Source organism: Heteronotia binoei, chromosome 10 (assembly GCF_032191835.1).
Source record: "Heteronotia binoei isolate CCM8104 ecotype False Entrance Well chromosome 10, APGP_CSIRO_Hbin_v1, whole genome shotgun sequence".
Classification (NCBI taxonomy): Eukaryota; Metazoa; Chordata; class Lepidosauria; order Squamata; family Gekkonidae; genus Heteronotia; species Heteronotia binoei.
In genome coordinates, this window is record NC_083232.1 from 4042303 (window position 1) to 4068217 (window position 25915).

The 25915-nt window shown below is 50.7% G+C and overlaps 1 protein-coding gene across 4 annotated transcripts in view; it reads right to left on the reverse strand.

The window, feature by feature from the left end:
- The window catches only part of NBEAL2 (neurobeachin like 2), a 354508-nt gene that overhangs the window by 68938 nt on the left and 259655 nt on the right, over window positions 1-25915 (reverse strand). For 3 of the 4 annotated variants that reach the window (XM_060247903.1, XM_060247900.1, XM_060247904.1), the window contains 7 exons: window positions 25082-25184; window positions 24761-24914; window positions 21727-21885; window positions 18671-18830; window positions 13592-13677; window positions 9938-10669; window positions 1812-1990 (listed from right to left, as the gene is read on the reverse strand). In XM_060247903.1, the coding sequence (XP_060103886.1) occupies window positions 1812-1990; window positions 9938-10669; window positions 13592-13677; window positions 18671-18830; window positions 21727-21885; window positions 24761-24914; window positions 25082-25184 (1573 nt within the window). The remainder of the gene's footprint in view (window positions 1-1811; window positions 1991-9937; window positions 10670-13591; window positions 13678-18670; window positions 18831-21726; window positions 21886-24760; window positions 24915-25081; window positions 25185-25915) is intronic. The other variant, XM_060247901.1, reaches the window with a different exon arrangement.

Below are 25915 nucleotides of genomic sequence, written 5' to 3' on the forward strand. Positions count from 1 at the left end.
GGGAACCCTCAGAAAGGTTCAGGAGCTGCACTCCTGTGAGCTCCTGCTGAATTCAAGGCCTGATTTTATGGCTCATATATTAAGCCAGGGGTCCCTCTGTCCTGGTGCCCAACAAATGTTTTTAGAAACTGGGTGAGGTCAGGTAGAGCTCTTGACCAGCGGGGCTTCTGATTGGCCCTTAGAGACCTGATTAAAGAAGGCTTTTATCCCCTGCTTTTCTCTACCCAAGAGCCCCGTGGCGCAGAGTGGTAAAGCTGCAGTACTGCAGTCCTAAGCTCTGCTTAGGACCTGAGTTCGATCCCCGGCAGAACTTGGGTTTTCAGGTAGCCAGCTCGAGGTTGACTCAGCCTTCTATCTTTCCGAGGTCGGTCAAATGAGTACCCAGCTTGCTGGGAAGAAAGCGTAGATCAGGGGTGACCAACGGTAGCTCTTCAGATGTTTTTGCCTACAACTCCCATCAGCCCCAGCCATTGGCCATGCTGGCTGGGGCTGATGGGAGTTGTAGGCAAAAAAAAAAACATCTGGAGAGCTACCGTTGGCCACCCCTGGCATAGATGACCGGGGAAGGCAAAGGCAAACCGCCCCGTAAAAAGTCCGCTGTGAAAACATTGTGAAAGCAACGTCACCCCAGAGTCGGAAACGACTGGTGCTTGCACAGGGGACCTTTCCTTTCCTTAAGACCAACAATCCAACATGGCTTCTCTTATGTTCTTATGTTCTTAAAAGAGCCCCATGGTGCAGAGTGGTAAAGCTGCAGTACTGCAGTCCTAAGCTCTGCTCATGACTTGAGTTTGATCCCCGGAGGAAGCTGGGTTTTCAGGTAGCCGGCTCAAAGTTGACTCAGCCTTCCATCCTTCTGAGGTCGGTCAGAGGAGGACCCAGCTTGCTGGGAGGACAGTGTAGATGACTGAGGAAGGCAATGGCGAACCACCCCGTAAAAAGTCCGCTGTGAAAACGTTGTGAAAGCAATGTCACCCCAGAGTCGGAAACGACTGGTGCTTGCACAGGGGACCTTTCCTTTCCTTTCCATACTAGGTGCAAAGAGCCCTATGGCACAGAGTGGTAAAGCTGCAGTACTGCAGTTGGAGCCTTCTACTCATGACCTGAGTTCGATCCCGGCGGAAGCTGGGTTCAGGCAGCCAGCTCTAGGTTGACTCAGCCTTCCATCCTTCTGAGTTCGGTCAAAGGAGTCCCCAGTTGCTGGGAGGAAAGCGTAGAGGACTGGGGAAGGCAATGGCAAACCACCCCGTCAAAAGTCTGCCGTGAAAACGTTGTGAAAGCAGCGTCACCCCAGAGTCGGAAACAACTGGTGCTTGCACAGGGGACTTCCTTTACCTTAAGAGCCCTGTGGCACAGAGTGGTAAAGCAGCAGTACTGTGATCTGAACTCTCTGCTCATGACCTGAGTTTGATCCCGGCTTCACCCAGTTCAGGTAGCCGGCTCGAGGTTGACTCAGCCTTCCATCCTTCCGAGGTGGGTCAAATGAGTCCCCAGCTTTCTGGGGGGAAAGCGTAGAGGACTGGGGAAGGCAAAGGCAAACCACCCCGTAAAAAGTCCGCCGTGAAAACGTTGTGAAAGCAACGTCACCCCAGAGTCGGAAACGACTGGTGCTCGCACAGGGGACCTCTCCTTTCCTTTCTCTCCCCAAAGGAGTCTCAAAGCAGCTTACAATCACCTTCCCTTCCTCTCCCCACAACAGGCATCTTACGAGGCAGGTGGAGCCGAGAGACCGCTGAGAGATGTATGGCCCAAGGTCACCCAGCCGACTTTCCCACCCTTCCCCAGCGATGCTCGGCCGTTCGGCTTCCTACCTGCGCTTGATCTCATCCGGGGGGCGCACCAGCTCACAGGCCGAGCCCAGCTTGGTGAGGACGGAGAAGACCTGGCCCCGCTCCTTCCAGGCCGCGTCGTCCCAGCCCTCCACCCCTCGCCAGGTCACCGAGAAGATGATGTTGGTCAGCAGGTTGCAGAGTTCCTCCTCGGGGGTCTGCTGCAGGGGACGAGACCAGGAGAGGGCTGGCTGCGGGAGTCGGTTCTCTCGGCTTCCCAAGGCAGCCCCCTTCGATGGCGCGTATTGGCCCTTTCCCATTCCGCCAAGCCCGCGAGCCGCCTCGTCACCCCTCCAGAGCGCCAGGGTAGAAAAGGCCAAGAGGTGCCGGGGCTCGTAAGCGCAACTCATTTGCATCTGCCACACACCCCCTGGCACCACCGGAAGTTGTGCCAAATCAAATCCGCTCAGCATCTACCTGTCAAGCACTGTATATTCATTCAATATTGTACTTGCCAGATCGTAGAATTGTTACTAAGCATGAATTAAGCTCAGGCACATCAAAGTAGCAAACCCCCTCTTTTGCTTCTTTCGCTTTTACTAACAGATGCGGGAATGTCCTCTTTGAAGATAAAACCTCCTGGGACTTGTTCCCAGGCCCAGCCAGGCCTGAACCCAGGATGCGCTAGCCGCAAGATAGATAAGGAGTTTAGAGTGTGAATTTCACACGTGAATGTAGAATTGTTTATAGAACCTTTGACGTGCCATTTTAAAGCATGCATTCTAATGTTACAAGGTATCCGTTGCAATACCTCGTTGGGCTGAGCCACATGGATTATCAATAAACCAAGCTTTGTTTCAAAAGCCAAGGACTGGTTATTTTGAAATCTCATGCTGGACACTGCCTTCAAACGCTCCTTGAGTTAGAACGGTCATCATAGAACCTGACTCCCCTCATACTTTTTAAATTACTTTCTCCTGTGTGGTGACAATGGCATGATGGAGATTTCCATCTGTCTGCTTTAGATGTTTTGGGCATTTTCCCATTCCTTGTGGGCGGAAAAATGTTAGAAAGTTTGTAAAATCTCAGATCCAATTTAAACCAGAACTATCAAAGATTTCAGGTTTTCATGGCTGGTAACATCATTAGGGTTTGTAGAATCTTTCGGGATCAAGTGCCGTGTTCTACTGGGGAAAGTTTTCTACTGGAGAAAGGAAAACTTTCTCCAGTAGAACACGGCACTTGATCCCGAAAGATTCTACAAACCCTAATAAACCAGAACTATTTTTATTGAATATACTTCCAGAGGAGTACTCTGGAAGATGAGACTTTTGTTGGTACATTTTAATACAGCAGCCAGAATTCTTCTGGCACAGAGATGGAAACTCCAGTAAGCTGGTGGGAAAATTTTTGGAAACGGCAGAATTGGACTACTTATCCCAACTGTTGATTGCGAAATCTAAGGAAGAAGCAAGAAATCATTGGTTGAAATTTTACATTTGGTTGGATACTCGAGACTTTTAAGATTCTTTGGTGTGAATTTACATCTCTCTTTTTCTGTATTCAGTATTTTATATTCCAAGAATGCCTTTATTAGCAATGTCTAATACAACAGAGGTATTAATAGAAAGATTTATAATGTAAGATGTTAAAATAGGATCGATGTGAACCTATGAGATAATAATATGTGACTTATTACGTGTTGTAAGAAAGAATAATCGATGCAGACGTACTTTCCTTTTTTTCATTTGAAAATACTCTTATGCTGTATATGATTGATTTATAATACTCCATGCTCTACACCCTTCTATCCCCCTTCCCATATCTTTTAAAACTAATAAAACTTTTGAAATTTGAAAGTTTGCAAAATCAGAGTTCAGCAACGTTTTCACAGAGGGTTTAAACAATGGAGCCCAGAAGCAGGGTTTTTTTTGGGGGGGGTGGTGGAGGGGGAAACCCCCTTGCCTATATATGCAGTAAAGCCCGGCTGCCCATATATTAAACAAGGCTTTCTTGGTTTGTACTCAAAACTCATGCTGAGCTAAAAACATCTCATGTGGCACTGTAGGCCATTTGGAGGCAAGATGACCTTCTGCAAATCTATCCAGAATTGTGGTTCTGGTCCAAAATCCTCCCATTGCAAAATTCCACTTTCTATTTCCCACCCTTTCCCATCATACACTTCTATCTTGCCTTTCCTTGGAGAAATGTCCATGGTTCCCCTCTACTCCTTTTTACCCTTGCAACAACCTTTTGAGGTAGGCTAGGCTGAGCACATATGCCTGGACCACGTAGCTTCAAGAGCAGAGAGCTAAACCTGGGTTTCCCTGGTCTCTGTTAGATACTATTAACCATGGCACTTCCCAGTCTCCCTTTTCAAGAACCTGGCTGCCATACGGAGGGCACATGGTTCTGCCTAGTCCTAGACTATTTTTTTCCCCAGGTCCAACTATCCAACTTTCTTTTAAAGCTGAGACTGCAGGGAGAAAAGTTAGGATTTACAAATAAGAGTTGATGGGTTGTGAACTGGCAGAGACTGACCAAGAGAGAGATTTTGGGGTTATGGTAGATAACTCACTGAAAATGTCAAGACAGTGTGCAACTGCAATAAAAAAGGCCAACACCATGCTGGGAATTATTAGGAAGGGAACTGAAAACAAATCAGCCAGTATCATAATGCCCCTGTATAAATTGATGGTGCGGTCTCATTCAGGATACTGTGTTCAATTCTGGTCACCGCACCGCAAAAAGGATATTATAGCACTGGAAAAAGTGCAGAAAAGGGCAACTAGAATGATTAAAGGTTTGGAACACTTTCCCTTTGAAGAAAAGTTAAAACACTTGGGGCACTTTAGCTTGGAGAAACGTCGACTGCGGGGTGACATGATAGAGGTTTACAAGATTATGCATGGGATGGAGAAAGTAGAGAAAGAAGTCCTTTTCTCCCTTTCTCACAATACAAGAAATCGTGGGCATTCAATGAAAATGCTGAGCAGTCAGGTTAAAACGGATAAAAGGAGGTACTTCTTCACCCAAAGGGTGATTAACATGTGGAACTCACTGCACAAGAGGTGGTGGCAGATACAAGCATAGCCAGCTTCAAGAGGGGATTGGATAAAAATATGGAGCAGAGGTCTATCAGTGGCTATTAGCCACAGTATATTATTAGAACTGTCTGGGGCAGTGATGCTCTGTATTCTTGGTGCTTGGGGGGAGGGTGCAAAGTGGAAGGGCTTCTAGACCCACTTGTGAACCTTCTGATGGCACTTGGTTTTTTTTTTTTGGCCACTGTGTGACACAGAGTGTTGGACTGGATGGACCATTGGCCTGATCCAACAGGGCTTCTCTTATGTTCTTATGTGACGCAGAGTGTTGGACTGGATGGTCCATTGGCCTGATCCAACATGGCTTCTCTTATGTTCTTATGTGACACAGAGTGTTGGACTGGAGGGGCCATTGGCCTTATCCAGCAGGGCTTCTCTTATGTTCTTATGTGACACAGAGTGTTGGACTGGATGGGCCACTGGCCTGATCCAGCAGGGCTTCTCTTATGTTCTTATGTGACACAGAGTGTTGGACTGGAGGGGCCATTGGCCTGATCCAACATGGCTTCTCTTATGTTCTTATGTGATGCAGAGTGTTGGACTGGATGGGCCATTGGCCTGATCCAACATGGCTTCTCTTATGTTCTTGTGTGACGCAGAGTGTTGGACTGGATGGGCCACTGGGCTGATCCAACATGGCTTCTCTTATGTTCTTATGTGACACAGAGTGTTGGACTGGATGGGCTACTGGCCTGATCCAACAGGGCTTCTCTTATGTTCTTATGTGACACAGTGTTGGACTGGATGGGCCACTGGCCTGATCCAACAGGGCTTCTCTTATGTTCTTATGATTGCAACCAGGGGTAGAATTCTAGCAGGAGCTCCACACACCCCCTGATGTAGCCAATCCTCCAAGAGCTTACAAGGCTCCTTTTTTAAAAGTTCTTGGGGGATTGGCTACACCAGGAGGTGTGGCCTAATACGCAAAGGAGCTCCTGCTAGAATTCCACCCCTGACTGTAACTATACTAATCACATGCCGTACACCCTTCCTGCCCAGCATCCAGGGCCACAGCAACCGTGTGTGTGTGTGTTTGTGGGGACACTGCCCCCTGACTTCCAAGTGGGGGTCCCCGACTTCCAGGGGTCCCTCCAGGGTGGAGCTTGCTTTTTTCTTTTTGTCATGGCTGAGCCGCTGAAATGTCCTCAGCAGTAGCCAGGGTAGAGAGAGCTGAGCCGGGCACACTGCAGTGCAGCAGCAATAGTAGCAGGAGGAGAGAAGTGCAGCAGTGGTGGAGGAAGCTGTGTGGAACGGGCCAGGGAGGGGTGGTCGGATGGTGCTGCTGGCTGCAAAGTGCCAGAGCGGGGAAGAGGGAGGTGGAAGAAAACCCCACCCTCTGCTTGCGTGCAAGGTGCCGTCCCTTTTCTTTTTTTTGCAACATCTCCTGTGTGGGATTCCTAAAGAAATACCTTTTTTTTTTAAATCTTATGGAATCAGGCTATAAACAAGGATAAATGCTTACATACACACAATAAAACATCTAGTGAGAATTTTAAGTTACATAGATGTGTAGGTATGTAGACCATTTTCTATCCAAGGAGAGAGATCGAGATGGAAACAAGATTAAAGTTAAGGCAATAATTCCTGCCTCAAAATGCAATCCATCTAATTGAACCCATGTTATCATTAAGTAAGCATTGCGAAGAATTCTTAACCTCCTTTATGATTTTTATGCAAACTATTGCAGAATATTATATAGATGTATCTAGATATGTAGGTATGTAGACCATTTTTTATCCAAGGAGAGAGATCGAGATGGAAACAAGATTAAAGTTAAGGCAATAATTCCTGCCTCAAAATGCAATCCATCTAATTGAACCCATGTTATCATTAAGTAAGCATTGCGAAGAATTCTTAACCTCCTTTATGATTTTTATGCAAACTATTGCAGACTATTATATAGATGTATCTAGATATGTAGGTATGTAGACCATTTTTTATCCAAGGAGAGAGATCAAGTTGGAAACAAGATTAAAGTTAAGGCAATAATTCCTGCCTCAATATGCAATCCATCTAATTGAACCCATATTATCATTAAGTAAGCATTGCGGAGAATTCTTAACTGCCTAAATGATTTTTTATGCAAACTATTGCAGACTGTTATATAGATGTGTCTAGATATGTAGGTATGTAGACCATTTTTTATCCAAGGACAGAGATCAAGTTGGAAACAAGATTAAAGTTAAGGCAATAATTCCTGCCTCAATATGCAATCCATCTAATTGAACCCATATTATCATTAAGTAAGCATTGCGGAGAATTCTTAACTGCCTAAATGATTTTTTATGCAAACTATTGCAGACTGTTATGTAGATGTGTCTAGATATGTAGGTATGTAGACCATTTTCTATCCAAGGAGAGAGATCGAGATGGAAACAAGATTAAAGTTAAGGCAATAATTTCTGCATCAAAATAAAATCAATCTAATTGAACCCATATTATCATTAAGTAATTGCGGAGAATTCTTAACTGCCTAAATGATTTTGACGCAAACCATTGCAGATTATTCCAAAAATCACTATCGAGTAGTTACTATTAGGCGTGATCCACGACTAACACAGTAAAAGAAAAGGAAGGTAGAAAAAGAGAGAAATAAAAAAGTCCTAGTAAAAGGAAAAGAAACAAAAAACAAAACTGAAGAAAAACATTAATTGCAGTCTCTTCTTGACTCCAAAGTTTTAGGGCTGGCTGCCTCACCTTGGCCACATTCAGAGCTTTTGCCTCTACCCTGTTTGGAGATCCTGTTGGGTGGGAGAGCCTGTTTGGTGTAGTGGTTAAGTGCGTGGACTCTTATCTGGGAGTACTGGGTTTGATACCCCACTCCTCCACTTGCAGCTGCTGGAATGGCCTTGGGTCAGCCAGAGGTCTAATAGAGAGCCAGTTTGGTGTCATGGTTAAGTGAGCGGACTCTTATCTGGGAGAACCGGGTTTGATTCCCCACTCCTCCACTTGCAGCAGCTGGAATGGCCTTGGGTCAGCCATAGTGGTTAAGTGAGCGGACTCTTATCTGGGAGAACCGGGTTTGATTCCCCACTCCTCCACTTGCACCTGCTGGAATGGCCTTGGGTCAGCCATAGCTCTTTGTCCTTGAAAGCAGAGGTTGTCCTTGAAAGGGCAGCTGCTGTGAGAGCCCTCTCCAGCCCCACCCACCTCACAGGGTGTCTGTTGTGGGGGAGGAAGGTAAAGGAGATTGTGAGCCCCTCTGAGACTCTGAGATTCGGAGTGGAGGGTGGGATATAAATCCAATATCATCTTCTTCTTCTACCCAAGAAAACTGAGAAGCGGCAAGCCCCGCAGTGGACGTGTAAGGTGTCAAGACCTCCTGCCGTGTATTATTTTCTTACTGTTCTTTGCTGTGCTGAAACACCTGCTAAACTACTAGATATGAAAGTAGTGGGGCCCTCTACCGCCATCTGCCTTTCAAGGTCAGCACTCTCTGCCAGAGTGGAGGAATGTCTGCACTATATCATTTTAATGTTATGAACCTATCTCACACTAGAAAATCCAGTGTGCTTGCAACGGCTAAACGGCTTCTATATATATGAGTTCACCTGCATCCCGCTCTAATTTCGTCACTGGCTTTGCCAGTGGTACTATCCTGTCTTACAACAAATGCTAATCCTTAAGAAACAGAGAGATGTTATTATTGAAGACAGTCATAGACCTGACATAAGGGAGCCCCCAACTTTTAAAAAAAAAGCCCCCCAACTTTTAAAATCCTGCCAGCATCCTAGACTTGAAGGCAGGGAAACACCATGGTATAATAACGAAAATAGTATAACAAAATTCAAAAAAACTTATTGGAAAACCTTTTATAACATGCGATTTACGCACGCCATTCTCATTAGGGACTGTCTCTCCCCACATGTTCCCCAGAGAGTACTTAGATCTGGATCTCAAAATCTTAGGGTTGCCAATCCCCAGGTGGGGGCAGGGGATCCCCAGGTTTGGAGGCCCTCCCCCCGTTTCAGGGTCGTCAGAAAGCGGGGGGAGGGGAGGGAAATGTCTGCTGGGAACTCTATTATTCCCTAGGGAGATTTATTCCCATAGAAAATAATGGAGAATTGATCCGCGGGTATCTGGGGCTCTGGAGGGGCTGTTTTTTGAGGTAGAGGCACCAAATTTTGAGTATAACATCTATTGCCTCTCCCCAAAATGCCCCCCCAAGTTTCAAAAAGATTGGACCAGGAGGTCCAATTCTATGAGCCCCAAAAGAAGGTGCCCCTATCCTTCATTATTTCCTATGGAAGGAAGGCATTGAAAAGGTGTGCGGTCCCTTTAAATGTGATGGCCAGAACTCCCTTTGGAGTTCAATTATGCTTGTCACACCCTTGATCTTGGCCCACCCCTAATGTCTCCTGGCTCGACCCCCAAAGTCCCCAGATATTTCTTAAATTGGACTTGGCAACCCTACAAAATCTGCTAGTAATCCCCGGGCTGAAGGCGGCCCGACTGAAATCGACCGGAGATAGGGCCTTTTCAATCACAGCCCCCTGCCGGTGGAACCAGTTACCGGATAAAGTGAGGGCCTTGCGGAACCTTGGACGGTTCTGCAAGGCCTGCAAGACTGTCCTCTTCCGGTTGGCATACAACTGACTGGCATTTAAGAACTTCGGAGGAAGATTGTCACCATCAGATTAACACCAGATTAATAGACTGTTTCCGTTCCTTTGTCTTAACTGTCTTAATGGTTTTAACTACTGTAAATTATTGAATATGTATTTTAATATTTATTAATGCTATTGTTCTATGCTTTTATGTTGTAAGCCGCCCTGAGCCCGCCTCGGCAGGGAGGGCGGGATATAAATCAAATAAATAAATTAACGACTTCACTGGGTGAGACAATTGATTGAACTTCACAATACAATGCACCTAATCACAAATATAATTTGCATCACAGAATCTGATTTCATCAAAAAGTGCTTCGTGCGGAAAAGTGCTTGTATAATAAAGTGCCACAGTGAATCTTAAAGCTAGTTTTGAGCATCCTAGAGTGAACACCTAGGATCTGTGCTCAGTGCTTTTCCCATCCAGTTGTGCACCCACAGCAAAGAGAAAACTCACCTGAGGATTGCTCGTGTTGGAGATGTTGTCACTGGGCAAGGTCTCCTGGTAGCTGGTCTCATCCAGAACGTTGGAGAGGCTGGAGCTCTTCCGACCTCGTGTCCCTGGGAAGGGCTTGAAGTTCTCCAGGGGGGAAGGGGTTCCGGGTAAGCTGACGGGTGTCTGGTTTCCGCTCTCGGCCGTAGCTGCAGAACTGGAGCTCCCCATGTCCAAGCCGAGGTCGAAGGGGGACATGGAGAAAGGAGAAAGAGGGTGGTAGACCCTGTCCACATGGACCGTGTCTCCAGCGTGGGCCTCACCCTGCCCAGGGAGGTCCACGGTGTTGGAAGATGAGGAATGGCTGGCGAGATCCAAGGAGTCAAAGGGTTTGAAGCTGTAGGGGTGGAAGGATTTGCCCCGCTGGTTGGTGGGAGAGATGGAGTGGTCGGAGAAACCTTCTGAAAGCTCTTGGTCCGAGGTCTCGTAGCCCAGCGGGAGGAAGACGTCAAGGTCCTGGAGATCAGGGGTGGTTGGGCTCAGGGCTTCCGCAGACTCCTTCCCCATTTCTGGAGCCGGCTGGTCGGAGATCCTCAGGAGGTCAAAGCAGCCCCCGCTGTTGGAGGAGCCTGACAAGCTGTGTTGGCGCGACTCATAGGACTCCTTGACGTACAGCTTGGTGAGGGTGTCTTGCCAGCTAGCCAGCTTGGCCAGCTGCTTCACCATGTCGTGCTGGGAGTAGATCAGGTGGAAGAGCTGGGAGAGGAAAGCAGGGAAGAAGACGACGATATTGGATTTATATCCCACACTATACTCGGAATCTCAGAGCGGTTCACATAAGAACATAAGAGAAGCCCTGTTGGATCAGGCCAATGGCCCATCAAGTCCAACACTCTGTGTCACATAAGAACATAAGAGAAGCCATGTTGGTCTATTAGACCTCTGGCTGACCCAAGGCCATCCCAGCAGGTGCAAGTGGAGGAGTGGGGAATCAAACCCGGTTCCCCCAGATAAGAGTCCACACACTTAACTACACCAAACTGGCTCTCTATTAGAGCTATGGCTGACCCAAGGCCATTCCAGCAGGTGCAAGTGGAGGAGTGGGGAATCAAACCCGGTTCCCCCAGATAAGAGTCCACACACTTAACTACACCAAACTGGCTCTCTATTAGAGCTATGGCTGACCCAAGGCCATCCCAGCAGGTGCAAGTGGAGGAGTGGGGAATCAAACCTGGTTCTCCTAGATAAGAGTCCGCACACTTCACCACTACGAAACTGGCTCTTTAGCATTTAGTGACCAGCTCAGAGCTCCAGCTTCCAAGGAAAGCTGGAAGGAAGCAGACAGAAGGATAAAGCCTGCCAGCAACTAATGTGGTTGAAATGGTGTGGGAAATCTAGAACTGGACTTAACTCCCACTGGGAAAGTATATAATTTCCCACAGCATGTAACAAAGGAGGCAAATCCAGCCTCCTTACTAGGGGTTGTTTTGTAGAAAAATAGGTGGTGGAGCTCATTAGCATATGCTGCCCCCCCCAGCCAAAAGCAACCTGACACAAAAAAGGCGAGCCCTGGGAGAGCGAGGCCTGCTTGGGCTGGCTAGAGATCCAGCCAGCCTAAGCAGGCCTCGCTCACCTTGGGCTCTCCTTGGCCAACCCTCTTCCACAGTCAAAAGGCCAGCAAGATAGATAGATAGATAGATAGATAGATAATTTTATTTATATCCCGCCCTCCCCGCCGGAGCAGGCTCAGGGCGGCTAACAACATCATTCAATTTCCCTTATACAAAAGACAAGGTTACATTAACATTAAACATTAAAAAATTCTGATAAGTTTAAAATCACTTAATTAAATTGATAAAAGTGCTAATGCTAATTGTGCTTTTATAATGGCGGTAATCATTAGCAATTTCTTTCTTCGTCAGCGAAAGCCAGTCGGAAGAGGAAGGTTTTGCAGGCCCTGCGGAATTGTTCAAGGTCCCGCAGGGCCCGCATTTCCTCTGGAAGTTGGTTCCATAGGTTCGGGGCTACAGAGGAGAAGGCCCGGTTACGGGTGCATTGCAGCTTCACCTCTTTCGGTCCGGGGGTGGTCAACAAGTTTTTTCCAGCTGACCTCAGTGCTCTCTGGGGTTCGTATGGGGAGAGACGGTCCCTAAGGTAGACAGGTCCTCGACCATATAGGGCTTTAAAGGTGATGACCAGCACTTTGTAACGAATCCGGTATGTAACTGGCAGCCAGTGCAGCTCGCGCAGCCCAGGCTGTATGTGCTCCCATTTAGGGAGCCCCAACAACAGTCTGGCCGCTGCGTTCTGCACCAGCTGCAGCTTCCGGGTTCGGTACAGAGGCAGCCCCATGTAGAGGGCATTACAGTAGTCCAGTCTCGAGGTGACCGTTGCGTGAAGTACCGTTGCCAGGCCTTGGCGCTCTAGGAAGGGAGCCAACTGCCTTGCCCGCCTCAGGTGAAAAAAGGCTGACTTGGAAGTGGCTGCAATCTGGGCCTCCATTGATAAAGAAGGCTCCAGTAAGACTCCCAGACTCCTAACCCGGTGCGCCGCTTTCAGCGGCGCCCCGTCGAAGACCGGGAGAGGTATTTCCCCTTCCCGGGCGCCCCGACCCAGACAAAGGACTTCTGTCTTCGCTGGATTCAATTTCAGCCCGCTCCCCCTCAACCACATTGCCATATCCTGCAAGGCCCGGTCTAAATTTTCAGGGACGCAGCCAGGCCGGCCGTCCATCAGCAGATAGAGTTGGGTGTCATCTGCATATTGGTGGCACCCAAGTCCATATCTCCCGGCAATCTGGGCAAGAGGGCGCATATAGATATTGAATAACATTGGTGAGAGGACTGCCCCTTGAGGCACTCCACAATCCAGTGTGCGCCTCCGGGACCGCTCACCACCAATTGCCACCCTTTGTCCCCGATCCTCGAGGAAGGAGGAGAGCCACTGTAAGGCAGACCCCCTCACCCCTATATCGGCGAGGCGGCGGGTCAGTAGCCGATGGTCGACCGTGTCGAACGCGGCCGAGAGATCTAACAGCATCAGCACCGCCACACCGCCCCGATCCAGATGCCGTTGGAGATCATCTACCAGGGCGACCAGTACTGTCTCCGTCCCATGACCCGGGCGAAAGCCGGACTGGCAAGGGTCTAGGACGGAAGCGTCATCCAGAGCCAAGTAAGCCACTTGCCACCCAAAATCACAGAAGAAGTGGAGAAAGGGTAGTGCAGGCTTCTCCAGGGTTTAATGAGGACTGCTGGGGGCGTGGCAAAGCCCCTGGTGGCTGGCTGGCTGCCCGCTCTCCTAATCCAGGGATTGTTATGCAGCTGCACCTCCTATTCAATGGACGAGGTAGGTAGGTGGGGAGGAAGAAGGGGAACCCGCAGAAAGGTTCAGGAGCTGCTCTCCTGGGAGCGCCTGCTGAATTCAAGGCCTGCTGCTTACCCATCCTTACAAGAACAGAGGGCAGAGTTTGGGGAAGAGGGTTGCAGCTGGAGGAATAGACAACACTGGAGGAGATGGTTCTTCAGGTACCCAGGCTCCTAGAGCAGACAGTCCTAGGCTAATGATCCGGCTTGGTAGAATCCATTTGCAAATGGCAGACGCATGGAATGACTCTCTTACTCCCTCCAACGGGAAGGTTCTTGGAACTGCATGTTCTCAGCCACCCTTTTGACTCACCTTTCTGCAGATGTCCAGCCTGACAGTCAGCTCTGCCCGGTGGGACAGGTAAACCACCGCCACCAAATCTTTGTAGTTTGGGGTGTCTACAAAGCAAGGGAAATAGCAGAATGTGAGCATCCATGAACACGGTGATGGGTAGGGTGACCATAATGTCTGAAGGCCAGCCAGGGACACGTTGGGGGGGGGGGAAGGTAGGGGTGACGTCACTTCCGGTGACGTCATGCCACCACAGGAAACAGGAAGTGACATCACTTCCTGTGGCATCATTTCCCCGCGTCACCTGCCGGAAATGGGAAGTGACATCACTTCCTGTGACATCATTTCCCCCAAATGACATCATTTCCCCCAAATGCCACTGCCGGAAACAGGAAGTGACTTCACAGCACTTCCTGTGACATCCCCAAAAATCCCCCAAATATCACCGCCGGAAACAATTTTGTTCTGAAATCCTGTATATACTTCATCAGTATATGGGATAAGGCACTTTCTCAACTGTGCTGCATAATGCAGCCTATTTATTTTGTCCTGTTTGCTCTGTTGGCTCTATCTGCGCCACCTTCATCACTTTCGGGGTGTGGATCCCCCAGTGGGGTGCTCTCCCGACTCCCTCCGCCGGCTGTTTCTGATAGCCCTGCGCCCCCTCTTTCATTTGATATGTGTCCCGTGCGGGTGCCACCCTCCCGCCGGGAGATGCCGCAAAATGAGCCCCCTTGAGGCTTATGGCGGCAGGGCTCGGGGGAAGCGAGCTAGACTGCTGTTCTTTTGAGGGGTTATAGAGTGTTTCGAGCCCGTCCCTGTGGCATCGGTCCCATCGTTGTGGGGCCCAGGGGGCCGGCGCAGCGGCACGCCGAAGCAGCCTGTCACTAATAACACAGGTCGAGATGCAGGACAGGAACCCGGAAGTGACCGACAGGCTGCTTCAGCGTGCCGCTGCTTCAGCGTGCCAGAGGGCCTCCAGGGACCAGCGGAGGCCGCGGGGAGGCCTTCGCTGGTCGGCGCTGGTCCCGGAAGGCCTTCCAGAGGCTCTGGAAGGCCTTCCGGGACCAGCGCCGGGTGCTCCGCGGCGTCCCCGTGGCCTCCGCTGGTCCCTGGAGGCCCTCCAGAGACTCTGGAGGGCCTCCAGGGACCAGCGGAGGCCGCGGGGAGGCCTTCGCTGGTCGGCGCTGGTCCCGGAAGGCCTTCCAGAGGCTCTGGAAGGCCTTCCGGGACCAGCGCCGGGTGCTCCGCGGCGTCCCCGCGGCCTCCGCTGGTCCCTGGAGGCCCTCCAGAGACTCTGGAGGGCCTCCAGGGACCAGCGGAGGCCGCGGGGAGGCCTTCGCTGTTCGGCGCTGGTCCCGGAAGGCCTTCCAGAGGCTCTGGAAGGCCTTCCGGGACCAGCGCCGGGTGCTCCACGGCGTCCCCGCGGCCTCCGCTGGTCGGCGCTGGTCCCGGAAGGCCTTCCAGAGGCTCTGGAAGGCCTTCCGGGACCAGCGCCGGGTGCTCCGTGGCGTCCCCGCGGCCTCCGCTGGTCCCTGGAGGCCCTCCAGAGACTCTGGAGGGCTTCTAGCGACCAGCGGAGGCCGCGGAGAGGCCTCCGCCACCACTGCCGGCCCCGCGCGCAGGCGCAGGGACGCTCCCTCCCTCACTCGCCGCCTTCCCCGCCGGCGCCCGCGGCCCACCGCCTCCGGGGCTGGCTAAACCGGGACCTTTAATGGTCCCGGTATAGGCAGCCCGGGAGCCGGGATTGGGTGGCCAGAACCGGGAATGTCCCGGGAGACCGGGACGGTCTGGCCACCCTAGTGATGGGCCCCACCATTTCAATGCTATGGTACCTGCGGCATTCTACGTGCGCAACACCTCCATGTACCACACGGCCCTGTTCTTAAGGCATACTCACACTTGCGGGTGTGTGTGGGTCACCTCTGAAAAAAAGGGGGCATGTGGGGTTTTTGGGGGGTATTTTGGTATTTTTGTATATTTGGGTTTGTGTGTGTTTGCACCTGGGAGTCATGTCAACTTGCTTCAACCATAGGCAGGGCTTTTTCAGAAGAAGATGATATTGGATTTATATCCCACCCTCCACTCTGAAGAGTCTCAGAGCAGCTCACAACCTCCTTTACCTTCCCCTCCCCCCACAACAGACACCCTGTGAGGTAGATGAAGATATTGGATTTATTCCCCTCCCTCCACTCCGAAGAGTCTCAGAGCGGCTCACAATCTCCTTTATCTTCCTTCCCCACAACAGACACCCTGTGAGGTAGATGAAGATACTAGATTTATATCCCGCCCTCCACTCCAAAGAGTCTCAGAACGGCTCACAATCTCCTTTACCTTCCTCCCCCACAACAGACACCCTGTGAGGTAGATGAAGATATTGGATTTATATCCTGCCCTCCACTCCGAAGAGTCTCAGAGGGGCTCACAATCTCCTTTACTTTCCTTTCCCACAACAGACACCCTGTGAGGTAGATGAAGATATTGGATTTATATCCCGCCCTCCACTCCAAAGGGTCTCAGAGCGGCTCACAATCTCCTTTACCAGTGAGGGTCCATCCAGTTCAGCCTCCTGTCTCACACGGTAGCCAACCAGTTACTCTGGTAGGGCCAACAACAGGGCAGAGAGGCTGAGATGTTCCCCTGAGAAGAACATCAGAAGAGCCCTGCTGGGTCAGACCAGGGAGGGCCCATCTAGTCCAGCCTCCTGTCTCACACAGTGGCGAACCAGTTCCTCTGGAGGGCCAACAGCAGGGCAGAGAGGCCGAGGCCTTCCCCCGAGAAGAACATCAGAAGAGCCGTGCTGGGTCAGACCAGGGAGGGTCCATCTAGTCCAGCCTCCTGCCTCACACAGTGGCCACCCACTTCCTCCGGAGGGCCAACAACAGGGCAGAGAGGCCGAGGCCTTCCCTTGAGAGGAACATCAGAAGAGCCCTGCTGGATCACACAAGTGAGGGTCTATCTAGTCCAGCCTCCTGTCTCACACAGTGGCCAACCAGTTCCTCTGGAAGGCCAACAACAGGGCAGAGAGGCCGAGGCCTTCATAAGAACGTTGGAGGAGCCCTGCTGGGTCAGATCAGTGAGCATCCATCCAGCCCAGTCTCCTGCCTCACACACCAACCAGTTATTCCAAATGGCCATTAAAAGGGCGTAGAGACCAGGGCCTTCTCCTGATGCTACCTTCTAGCACTTGTATTCAGAGGCATGTCCTCTGTGAAACAGAGACAGGTTTCACCAGGGTGGAAGCATCTACAAATCCACAAGACACAGGCTTAATGGAAGAAATTGGATGTCATCGAGGGATTGAGAATCACTGCAGAAGCCGGCAAGCCCAGGAAAGGGAAATGCCAGGGCCAGCCCAACGGACTTTGGGACTGATCTACACAAACGCAGAATTCGAATCCTGGTCCCTCAGCCTTGCCTTCTCAGACTGGCAACGACTCTCCAGGGTCTCAGTCAGAAGTCTTTCAAATCACCTAACGCTTGATCCTTTTTAACTGCAGCTGCCGGGGATTGAACCTGGGACCTTCTGCATGACAAACCTAGGAGCCACAACCCCCCTGTATCTAATCATCTCCCTCTTGAGGACAATAGGAACGGACTGTTTCCAGTCGCTTCCTGGTTAGTTTTGGGGGCAGGGGAATCTTTACCAGTTTTTTTCATCGTAACAATTTCTTCAGAGAACAGACTTTCCCCAGCTTTGGATAAACATACAGAGCAGAGGTCCATTAGTGGCTCTTAGCCACAGAATATTGTTGGAACTCTCTGTCTGAGGCAAGTGATGCTCTGTATTCTGGGTGCTTGAGGGGGGGTGGCAAGAGTGGGAGGGCTTCTAGTGTCCTGGCCCCACTGGTGGATCTCCTGATGGTGTCTGGGTTCTTTGGCCACTGTGTGACACAGAGTGTTGGACTGGATGGCCACTGGCCTGATCCAACATGGCTTCACTTATGTCCTTATGTCTGCGGCAGGGATGCTCTGTATTCTTGGTGCTTGGGGGGGCACAGTGGGAGGTCTTCTAGTGTCTTGGCCCCACTGATAGACCTCCTGATGGCACATGGGTTTTTTGGCCACTGTGTGACACAGAGTGTTGGACTGGATGGACCATTGACCTGATCCAACATGGATTCCTTATGTCTGCGGCAGGGATGCTCTGTATTCTTGGTGCTTTGGGGGGGCAGTGGGAGGGCTTCTAGCGTCCTGGCCCCACTGATGGGGCACCTGGGTTTTTTGGCCACTGTGTGACACAGAGTGTTGGACTGGATAGGCCACTGGACTGATCCAACATGGCTTCTCTTATGTTCTTATGTCTGGGGCAGTGATGCTCTGTATTCTTGGTGCTTGGGGGGGCACAGTGGGAGGGCTTCTAGTGTCTTGGCCCCACTGATAGACCTCCTGATGGCACATGGGTTTTTTGGCCACTGTGTGACACAGAGTGTTGGACTGGATGGACCATTGACCTGATCCAACATGGCTTCTCTTATGTCCTTATGTCTGCGGCAGGGATGCTCTGTATTCTTGGTGCTTTGGGGGGGCAGTGGGAGGGCTTCTAGCGTCCTGGCCCCACTGATGGGGCACCTGGGTTTTTTGGCCACTGTGTGACACAGAGTGTTGGACTGGATGGGCCATTGACCTGATCCAACATGGCTTCTCTTATGTCCTTATGTCTGCGGCAGGGATGCTCTGTATTCTTGGTGCTTTGGGGGGGCAGTGGGAGGGCTTTAAGCGTCCTGGCCCCACTGATGGGGCACCTGGGTTTTTTGGCCACTGTGTGACACAGAGTGTTGGACTGGATAGGCCACTGGACTGATCCAACATGGCTTCTCTTATGTTCTTATGTCTGGGGCAGTGATGCTCTGTATTCTTGGTGCTTGGGGGGGGCACAGTGGGAGGGCTTCTAGTGTCCTGGCCCCACTGATGGACCTCCTGATGGCACCTTGTTTTTTGGCCACTGGGTGACACAGAGTGTTGGACTGGATGGGCCACTGGCCTGATCCAAAATGGCTCCTTTTGCGTTCTGAAGTTCTTTCCTCCAACTGGCATCAACTGGCAACCCGCCCCCCCCCCCCCCCCCGCCCCAGCCTTTAACAAACAGGTTTGAGGTACCTGATCCGAGGACTTGCTCCAGGAGGTGGCGGAAGAGCTGCATGGAAACTGGGACGTCGTTCAGGGAGGAGATGAAGCCCTGGTAGCCGATGTCTTTCAGCTTCAGGCGGTGTTTGCTGCGCTCGCTCACCTTCTCGTACTTCAGCAGCTTGTGCAGGATCTGTGAGCAAAGAGGAGGCAACTGATGGAGCGGGGACCCGTTTCTGAGTTGAGAGGAAAACAATTTCTCTGGGGATTTCTCTTCTTTGGCAGGAGCAAGACCAGACAGAGCGCACCCGGCTGCTTCTAAAGCGAACACCCCTGCGGCTTCACCAAATCCTCTTCTCTTCCTACGCGAGCAGCTGACCGCCTTCATCATCAGAAACCCAAAGGATCCCCTCCCCACATCCACCAGGATCTGCTCTAAACATCCTATGAGACAGGGTGCTCTTGTAGAGAAAGCCCAGCAGGGGCTCGTTTGCATATTAGGCCACACCCCCTGACATCACCGTTGCTTCGGACAGCTTTTTGGTGGGAAAAGCCCAGGCGGAGTTCATTTGCATATTAGGCCAGCATAAGAATCCCTGGATGAGCCCCACCACCTCTTTTTCTACACAATGACCCCTGATCACATCACCGTTCCAACTCTGAGATCCCCAAAGAAGACTATGTTTCCAAGGTTTTGTACCTACTCATCACAGGTTTTATCTTATTTGATTCGACGAGTGAGAAAGGAGAGCGAGTTGGGTGCAGTGGTTAAGTGCGCGGACTCTGATCTGGGAGAACCGGGTTTGAGTCCCTACTCCTCCACTTGCACCTGCTGGAATGGCCTTGGGTCAGCCAGAGCTCTAATAGAGAGCCAGTTGGGTGTAGTGGTTAAGTGTGCGGACTCTTATCTAGGAGAACCGGGTTTGATTCCCCACTCCTCCACTTGCACTGCTAGCATGGCCTTGGGTCAGCCATAACTCTGGCAGAGGTTGTCCTTGAAAAGGGCAGCTGCTGTGAGAGCCCTCTTCAGCCCCACCCACCTCACAGGGTGTCTGTTGTGGGGGAGGAAGGGAAAGGAGATTGTGAGCCGCTCTGAGATTCTTCAGCGTAGAGGGCAGGATATAAATCCCATATCTTCATCTACCTCACAGGGTGTCTGTTGGGGGGGAGGAAGGGAAAGGAGATTGTGAGCCCCTCTGAGACTCTTCGGAGTAGAGGGCAGGATATAAATCCAATATCTTCATCTACCTCACAGGGCGTCTGTTGCGGGGAGGGGGGAGGTAAAGGAGATTGTGAGCCCCTCTGAGACTCTTCGGAGTGGAGGGTGGGATATAAATCCAATATCTTCATCCACCTCACAGGGTTGTCTGTTGTGGGGGAGGAAGATAAAGGAGATTGTGAGCCGCTCTGAGACTCTTCAGAGTGGAGGGCAGGATATAAATCCAATATCTTCATCTACCTCACAGGGTGTCTGTTGTGGGGGAGGAAGGGAAAGGAGATTGTGAGCCGCTCTGAGACTCTTCTGAGTAGAGGGCAGGATATAAATCCAATATCTTCATCTACCTCACAGGGTGTCTGTTGTGGGGGAGGAAGGGATAGGAGATTGTGAGCCGCTCTGAGACTCTTCGGCGTAGAGGGCAGGATATAAATCCAATATCTTCATCTACCTCACAGGGTGTCTGTTGTGAGGGGGGGAGGTAAAGGAAATTGTGAGCCCCTCTGAGACTCTTCGGAGTAGAGGGCAGGATATAAATCCAATATCTTCATCTACCTCACAGGGTGTCTGTTGCGGGGGGGGGGGGGGGAGGTAAAGGAGATTGTGAGCCCCTCTGAGACTCTTCGGAGTAGAGGGCGGGATATAAATCCAATATCTTCATCTACCTCACAGGGTGTCTGTTGTGGGGGAGGAAGGGAAAGGAGATTGTGAGCCGCTCTGAGACTCTTCGGAGTGGAGGGCGGGATATAAATCCAATATCTTCTTCTTCTTCTGTCGGGGGCACTGTTAACTGTAAGCACCATCATACACGCTGCTATGATGCCTGTGGCGGAACCGGCCCGATTCTGCCTTCAGACCCGGTCCCGTCAGCTCCCTATTGAGTCGCCAACTCCTGGAGGGAGCTATTTCTCCTCCTGCCCCTTGGGCGCGCTGCCACCACCTGCTCAGTCCCGGGGTTCAGATTGAGAGGAACAGGACTCCCAATCCCCCTCTCCGGCTATGAGGCCAGGCCTCAAGGTCCTCTGCCACCCTGCACTTGGGTTTCACAGAGACCTCAGCACTTCTTTGGGGCACCCCTGGAGGATTGGCACCTTATCCAACTGCATGCCTTTTCCCCCTTCACCTGGGGCCCCCTTCTCAACACAGCGTGGTCTAAAGCGGTCTGGGGATCTATGTGGTACAGAGTTTGACTGCCAGCATTTTAAACAGAAAAAACATTTATTTAAAAGGGAAAAGGATAGGGAAAGAAAAACAAAACAAAAACAGTTGCATCTACAAAATTAGCACAGCACAGCAAACAGCCTGACAAACAAAATGTGTTATAAACGCGTCCTGCTGGCCCTGATCTAAACTTGTCCTGTCTTGTTAATTACTTACTTAGTCTGCCTGCCTGGGGGCCCCCCAGGCAGGAGCCTCCATTGCTCACCACATGCTCGCTCGAGCCCCAGTTCAAATCTGGCTTCTCTTCCTGCCTAACACATGCAAGGAACAACAGCACTTCCTGCCTCTCTAGGAGATTTTCCCCCTAGCGTTGTTGGTTTGGCTCTGGAAGGGAGGGGGGGAGTGAGGGGAAGGCTACCAAGCTGGCTGAGGGATTTACTGACCCCTGCCAAATGAAGCACCACCACTGACTAAAATGGCGTTTCTCCACAATGCCTCCCGAAATTAAGCAGGTGATGGCATTTTGTCCTTAGGAGTCCTGAAACAGAGGACCTGGCGCTGTCGTATCAACCGCAGAAGAACAAGAGTTCAAGACAGTCTTTATGGCAGTGTCGGAACGGAGCCAGACACCGTCCTCTTATCTAGCCAAGTCCACTGAGCAACTAGTGTCCTGGGATAGAGAGGGGGGGGGGGGGAGAGAGAATCCTCTCACCTTGAACAGCCTCTCCCGCACGTCCTCGGAGAACTTCCTCTGAACAAGAAGTGAGAAAAAGATCTCGACGTTTCCCGGCTCGAAGAGGAAGGTGAAGAGCTGTTCCTGGGTAGGGGAGCTCTTCTGCAGGCTGTGCATCACCTCCAGCACCCCACACACCTGCAGGAGGCACGAGAAGACGTCACATGTCTCTACAGAAGGGGTCGGCGTATACAGAGAATTTCACAGAGATCTCACAAACAAGACTCCCTCTAAGCTGTGGGATCTTGGAAGAAACAATTCTACTTTGTGAGCTACCGGCATTAAAGATGTGAGGTTAAAATGGATAAAAGGAAGTACTTCTTCACCCAAAGGGTGATTAACATGTGGAATTCACTGCCACAGGAGGTGGTGGTGGTTACAAGCATAGCTAGCTTTAAGAGGGGATTGGATAAAAATATGGAGCAGAGGTCCATCAGTGGCTATTAGCCACAGTGTGTGTTTGTGTGTGTGTGTATTGGCCACTGTGTGACACAGAGTGTTGGACTGGAGGGGCTATTGGCCTGATCCAACAGGGCTTCTCTTATGTTCTTATGTGACACAGAGGGCGTTTTTGCACTCACCTTTAGCCGGCGCGACCCCCCTCTTCACCGCGCAGGATCTGCGTGGATTTCGCACTAAACGCCGTGGAGCAGCCGGAAGAGCCGGAAACTCCCGGCGCTTTTGCGGCGCAAACGCCAAACTGCTTTTTGGCGGTTTCCGTTTGCGCCGCAAAAGCGCTGGGAGTTTCCGGCTCTTCCGGCTGCTCCGCGGCGTTTAGTGCGAGATCCGCGCAGATCCTGCGCGGTGAAGAGGGGGGTCGCGCCGGCTGAAGGTGAGTGCGAAAACGCCCAGAGTGTTGGACTGGATGGGCCACTGGCCTGATCCAACATGGTCTCTTACGTGACACAGAGTGTTCGACTGGATGGGCCATTGGCCTGATCCAACATGGCTTCTCTTATGTTCTTATGTGACACAGAGTGTTGGACTGGACGGGCCATTGGCCTCATCTAACATGGCTTCTCTTATGTTCTTATGTGACACAGAGTGTTGGACTGGATGGGCCACTGGCCTGATCCAACAGGGCTTCTCTTATGTTCTCATGTGACACAGAGTGTTGGACTGGAGGGGCCATTGGCCTGATCCAACAGGGCTTCTCTTATGTTCTTATGTGACACAAAGTGTTGGACTGGAGGGGCCACTGACCTGATCCAACAGGGCTTCTCTTCTGTTCTTATGTGACACAGAGTGTTGGACTGGAGGGGCCATTGGCCTGATCCAACAGGGCTTCTCTTATGTGACACAGAGTGTTGGACTGGATGGGCCACTGGCCTGATCCAACATGGCTTCTCTTATGTTCTTATGTGACACAGAGAGTTGGACTGGATAGGCCATTGGCCTGATCCAACAGGGCTTCTCTTGTGTTCTTATGTGACACAGAGTGTTGGACTGGATGGGCCACTGGCCTGATCCAACATGGCTTCTCTTCTGTTCTTATGTGACACAGAGTGTTGGACTGGATGGGCCACTGGCCTGATCCAACATGGCTTCTCTTATGTTCTTATGCTGCATAAATCAATGTGCTCAGGGGCTCTGCTTCCTGATCCACGACAAAAATGTGTCAGCCGGTGACTTAAAAAACTGCAAGCCAGATCACACTAACTCAGCATAGAGGGAACACGGCTTGCAAGGCTGCAACCAGGATCCCCAAAAGTTTTTTAAAATGCAAACAGCATAACAAAAATTAAAAAAAACTGCTGAATCTCCACAGGCCCTCAGTCAGAACCCCAAAAAACTCACAACCCCTCCCTGAAAACTGCAAAAAACAACAGTTGAACCCCCTCAAAAACTCACACCTCTTCTCAAAAATTGCAAAAATAAACAAAAAAACCCAGCCGAATGTTCCCAGATCAAAATCTGAAAACAATAAATAAATCACAAAAATCACAAAAGCAGCCCAACAGTCACAGGTCTGCGGTCAGGGCCAGAAAATTCAAAAGACTGATAATCACAGAAAATAGCCAAATTTTCACAGGCCCACAACCAGGACCCAAAAACTAACAAACAAACAATTGCAAAAGCAGCCAAATTTTCACAGGTCTGCTGTCAGAATCCAGAAACTCAATAAACTCCTCTGAAAATAATGAAAACCAGCCAGATTTTCAGAGGCTCCTGTCAGGACCCCAAACCTTAACAAAATTGGAAATTCTCCCAGGTTTCCTACTCCATCGTGCCTCCTAAGAACATAAGAGAAGCCATGTTGGATCAGGCCAACAGCCCATCCAGTCCAACACTCTGTGTCACATAAGAACATAAGGGAAGCCATGTTGGGTCAGGGCCAATGACCCATCCAGTCCAACACTCTGTGTCACATAAGAACATAAGAGAAGCCATGTTGGGTCAGGGCCAATGACCCATCCAGTCCAACACTCTGTGTCACATAAGAACATAAGAGAAGCCATGTTGGATCAGGCCAATGGCCCATCCAGTCCAACACTCTGCGTCACATAAGAATATAAGAGAAGCCATGTTGGATCAGGCCAATGGCCCATCCAGTCCAACACTCTGCGTCACATAAGAACATAAGAGAAGCCATGTTGGATCAGGCCTATGGCCCATCCAGTCCAACACTCTGTGTCACACAGTGGCAAAAAACTCTCTGTCTGGGGCAGTAATGATCTGTATTCTTGGGGCTTGGGGACAGTGGGAAGGCTTCTAGTGTCTTGGCCCTACTGATAGACCTCCTGATGGCACTTGTTTTTTTGGTCACTGTGTGACACAGAGTGTTGGACTGGATGGGCCATTGGCCTGATCCAACATGGCTTCTGTTATGTTCTCTGTATTCTTGGTGCTTGGGGGCAACAATGGAAGGGCTTTTGGTGTCCTGGCCCTGCTGGTGGACCTGATGGCCCCTGCGTTTGGGTCACTGTGTGACACAGAGTGTTGGACTGGATGGCCATTGGCCTGATCCAACATGGCTTCTCTTACATTCTTATGAACACAACTCCTCCCATACCTGGTGCTCGTCATTCACAGCAGCGAGATAGTTGAGGGTGCTCTGCATCTCATCCGCGGAGAAGCTTCTGCACAAGAAGTCCTTGACCAGGCTGAAGAGGGAGGTCTGCACTGTCCTGATGTCGTCCGTTGCCACCGGCTTCTCCTTGTAAGTCCTGGGAGGTAGAAGGGACACACAGCGCTCAGTCTGAGGAAGTGAGCAGTGACTCATGAAAGCTCATCCCCCTGCCACAAATTTAGTTAGTCTTTAAGGTCCTACTGGACTCTGGCAGTTTCTCCCCTACTTCATGAATTTCAAGGTCTGGAAGAGATTTTGGCTCACCCATAATAGGTCCTGATGGAGTCTAGGATATACTGGACCCCGTATTTCTTCCGGATCCTTTGTTTGTGGTCCTTAATTATGTTGGAAAGGTACTGGATGTGGCCTGTAAATAATGAAGAGGATGAGAAGGTTGGAACGCCTTCCCTGTGACTACAAAACCACCTGGCTGTCCTCTGAAATTACCCTTGTTCCCCGAGTCCCTTCTCTGCAACATCCTTCTCACCTTCTGACTGGGGTAGAAGGACTCCGGGATCTCCATTCCCATTTGCATCTAATGAAGGGAATTTGGACTCTTGAAAGCTCATACTCTCAAAATTGTGTTGGCCTCTCCCCATATGAGCCTCCCCGGTTTCTGAGGTCAGCCGCACAACTTCGTCTCATGATCCCTGGGCCTCGGGACGCCCGATTGGCTTCTACAAGGGCCAGGGCCTTTTCGGTCCAGGCCCCTACCTGGTGGAATGAGCTCCCACTGGAGACCTGGGCCCTGTTTCGCAGGACCTGTAAGACAGAGCTCTTCCGCCAGGCTTTTAATTGATCCAGCGGGGGTCCCCTGAAATCATCGCTCCCCCCCAGCACTCTATGCTTATGTTATGCTGAACATTACCAGCCTATATGTGGTCTATGACTTGTCTTTTGTTAATTCTGTAATGATGAGATGATTTCTAGTTTGGATGTAGTTCGTTTGATGTTTTGTAAGGTTTCTTAATGTTGTAAGCCGCCCAGAGTCCGCTTGCGGGGTATAAATCAGAAAATTAAATTAAATTAAGGTGCAGCTGGACTCGAATTCAGTTCTTCTGCGGCAGATCAACATGGCTGCCCTCCTGAAACTATCCA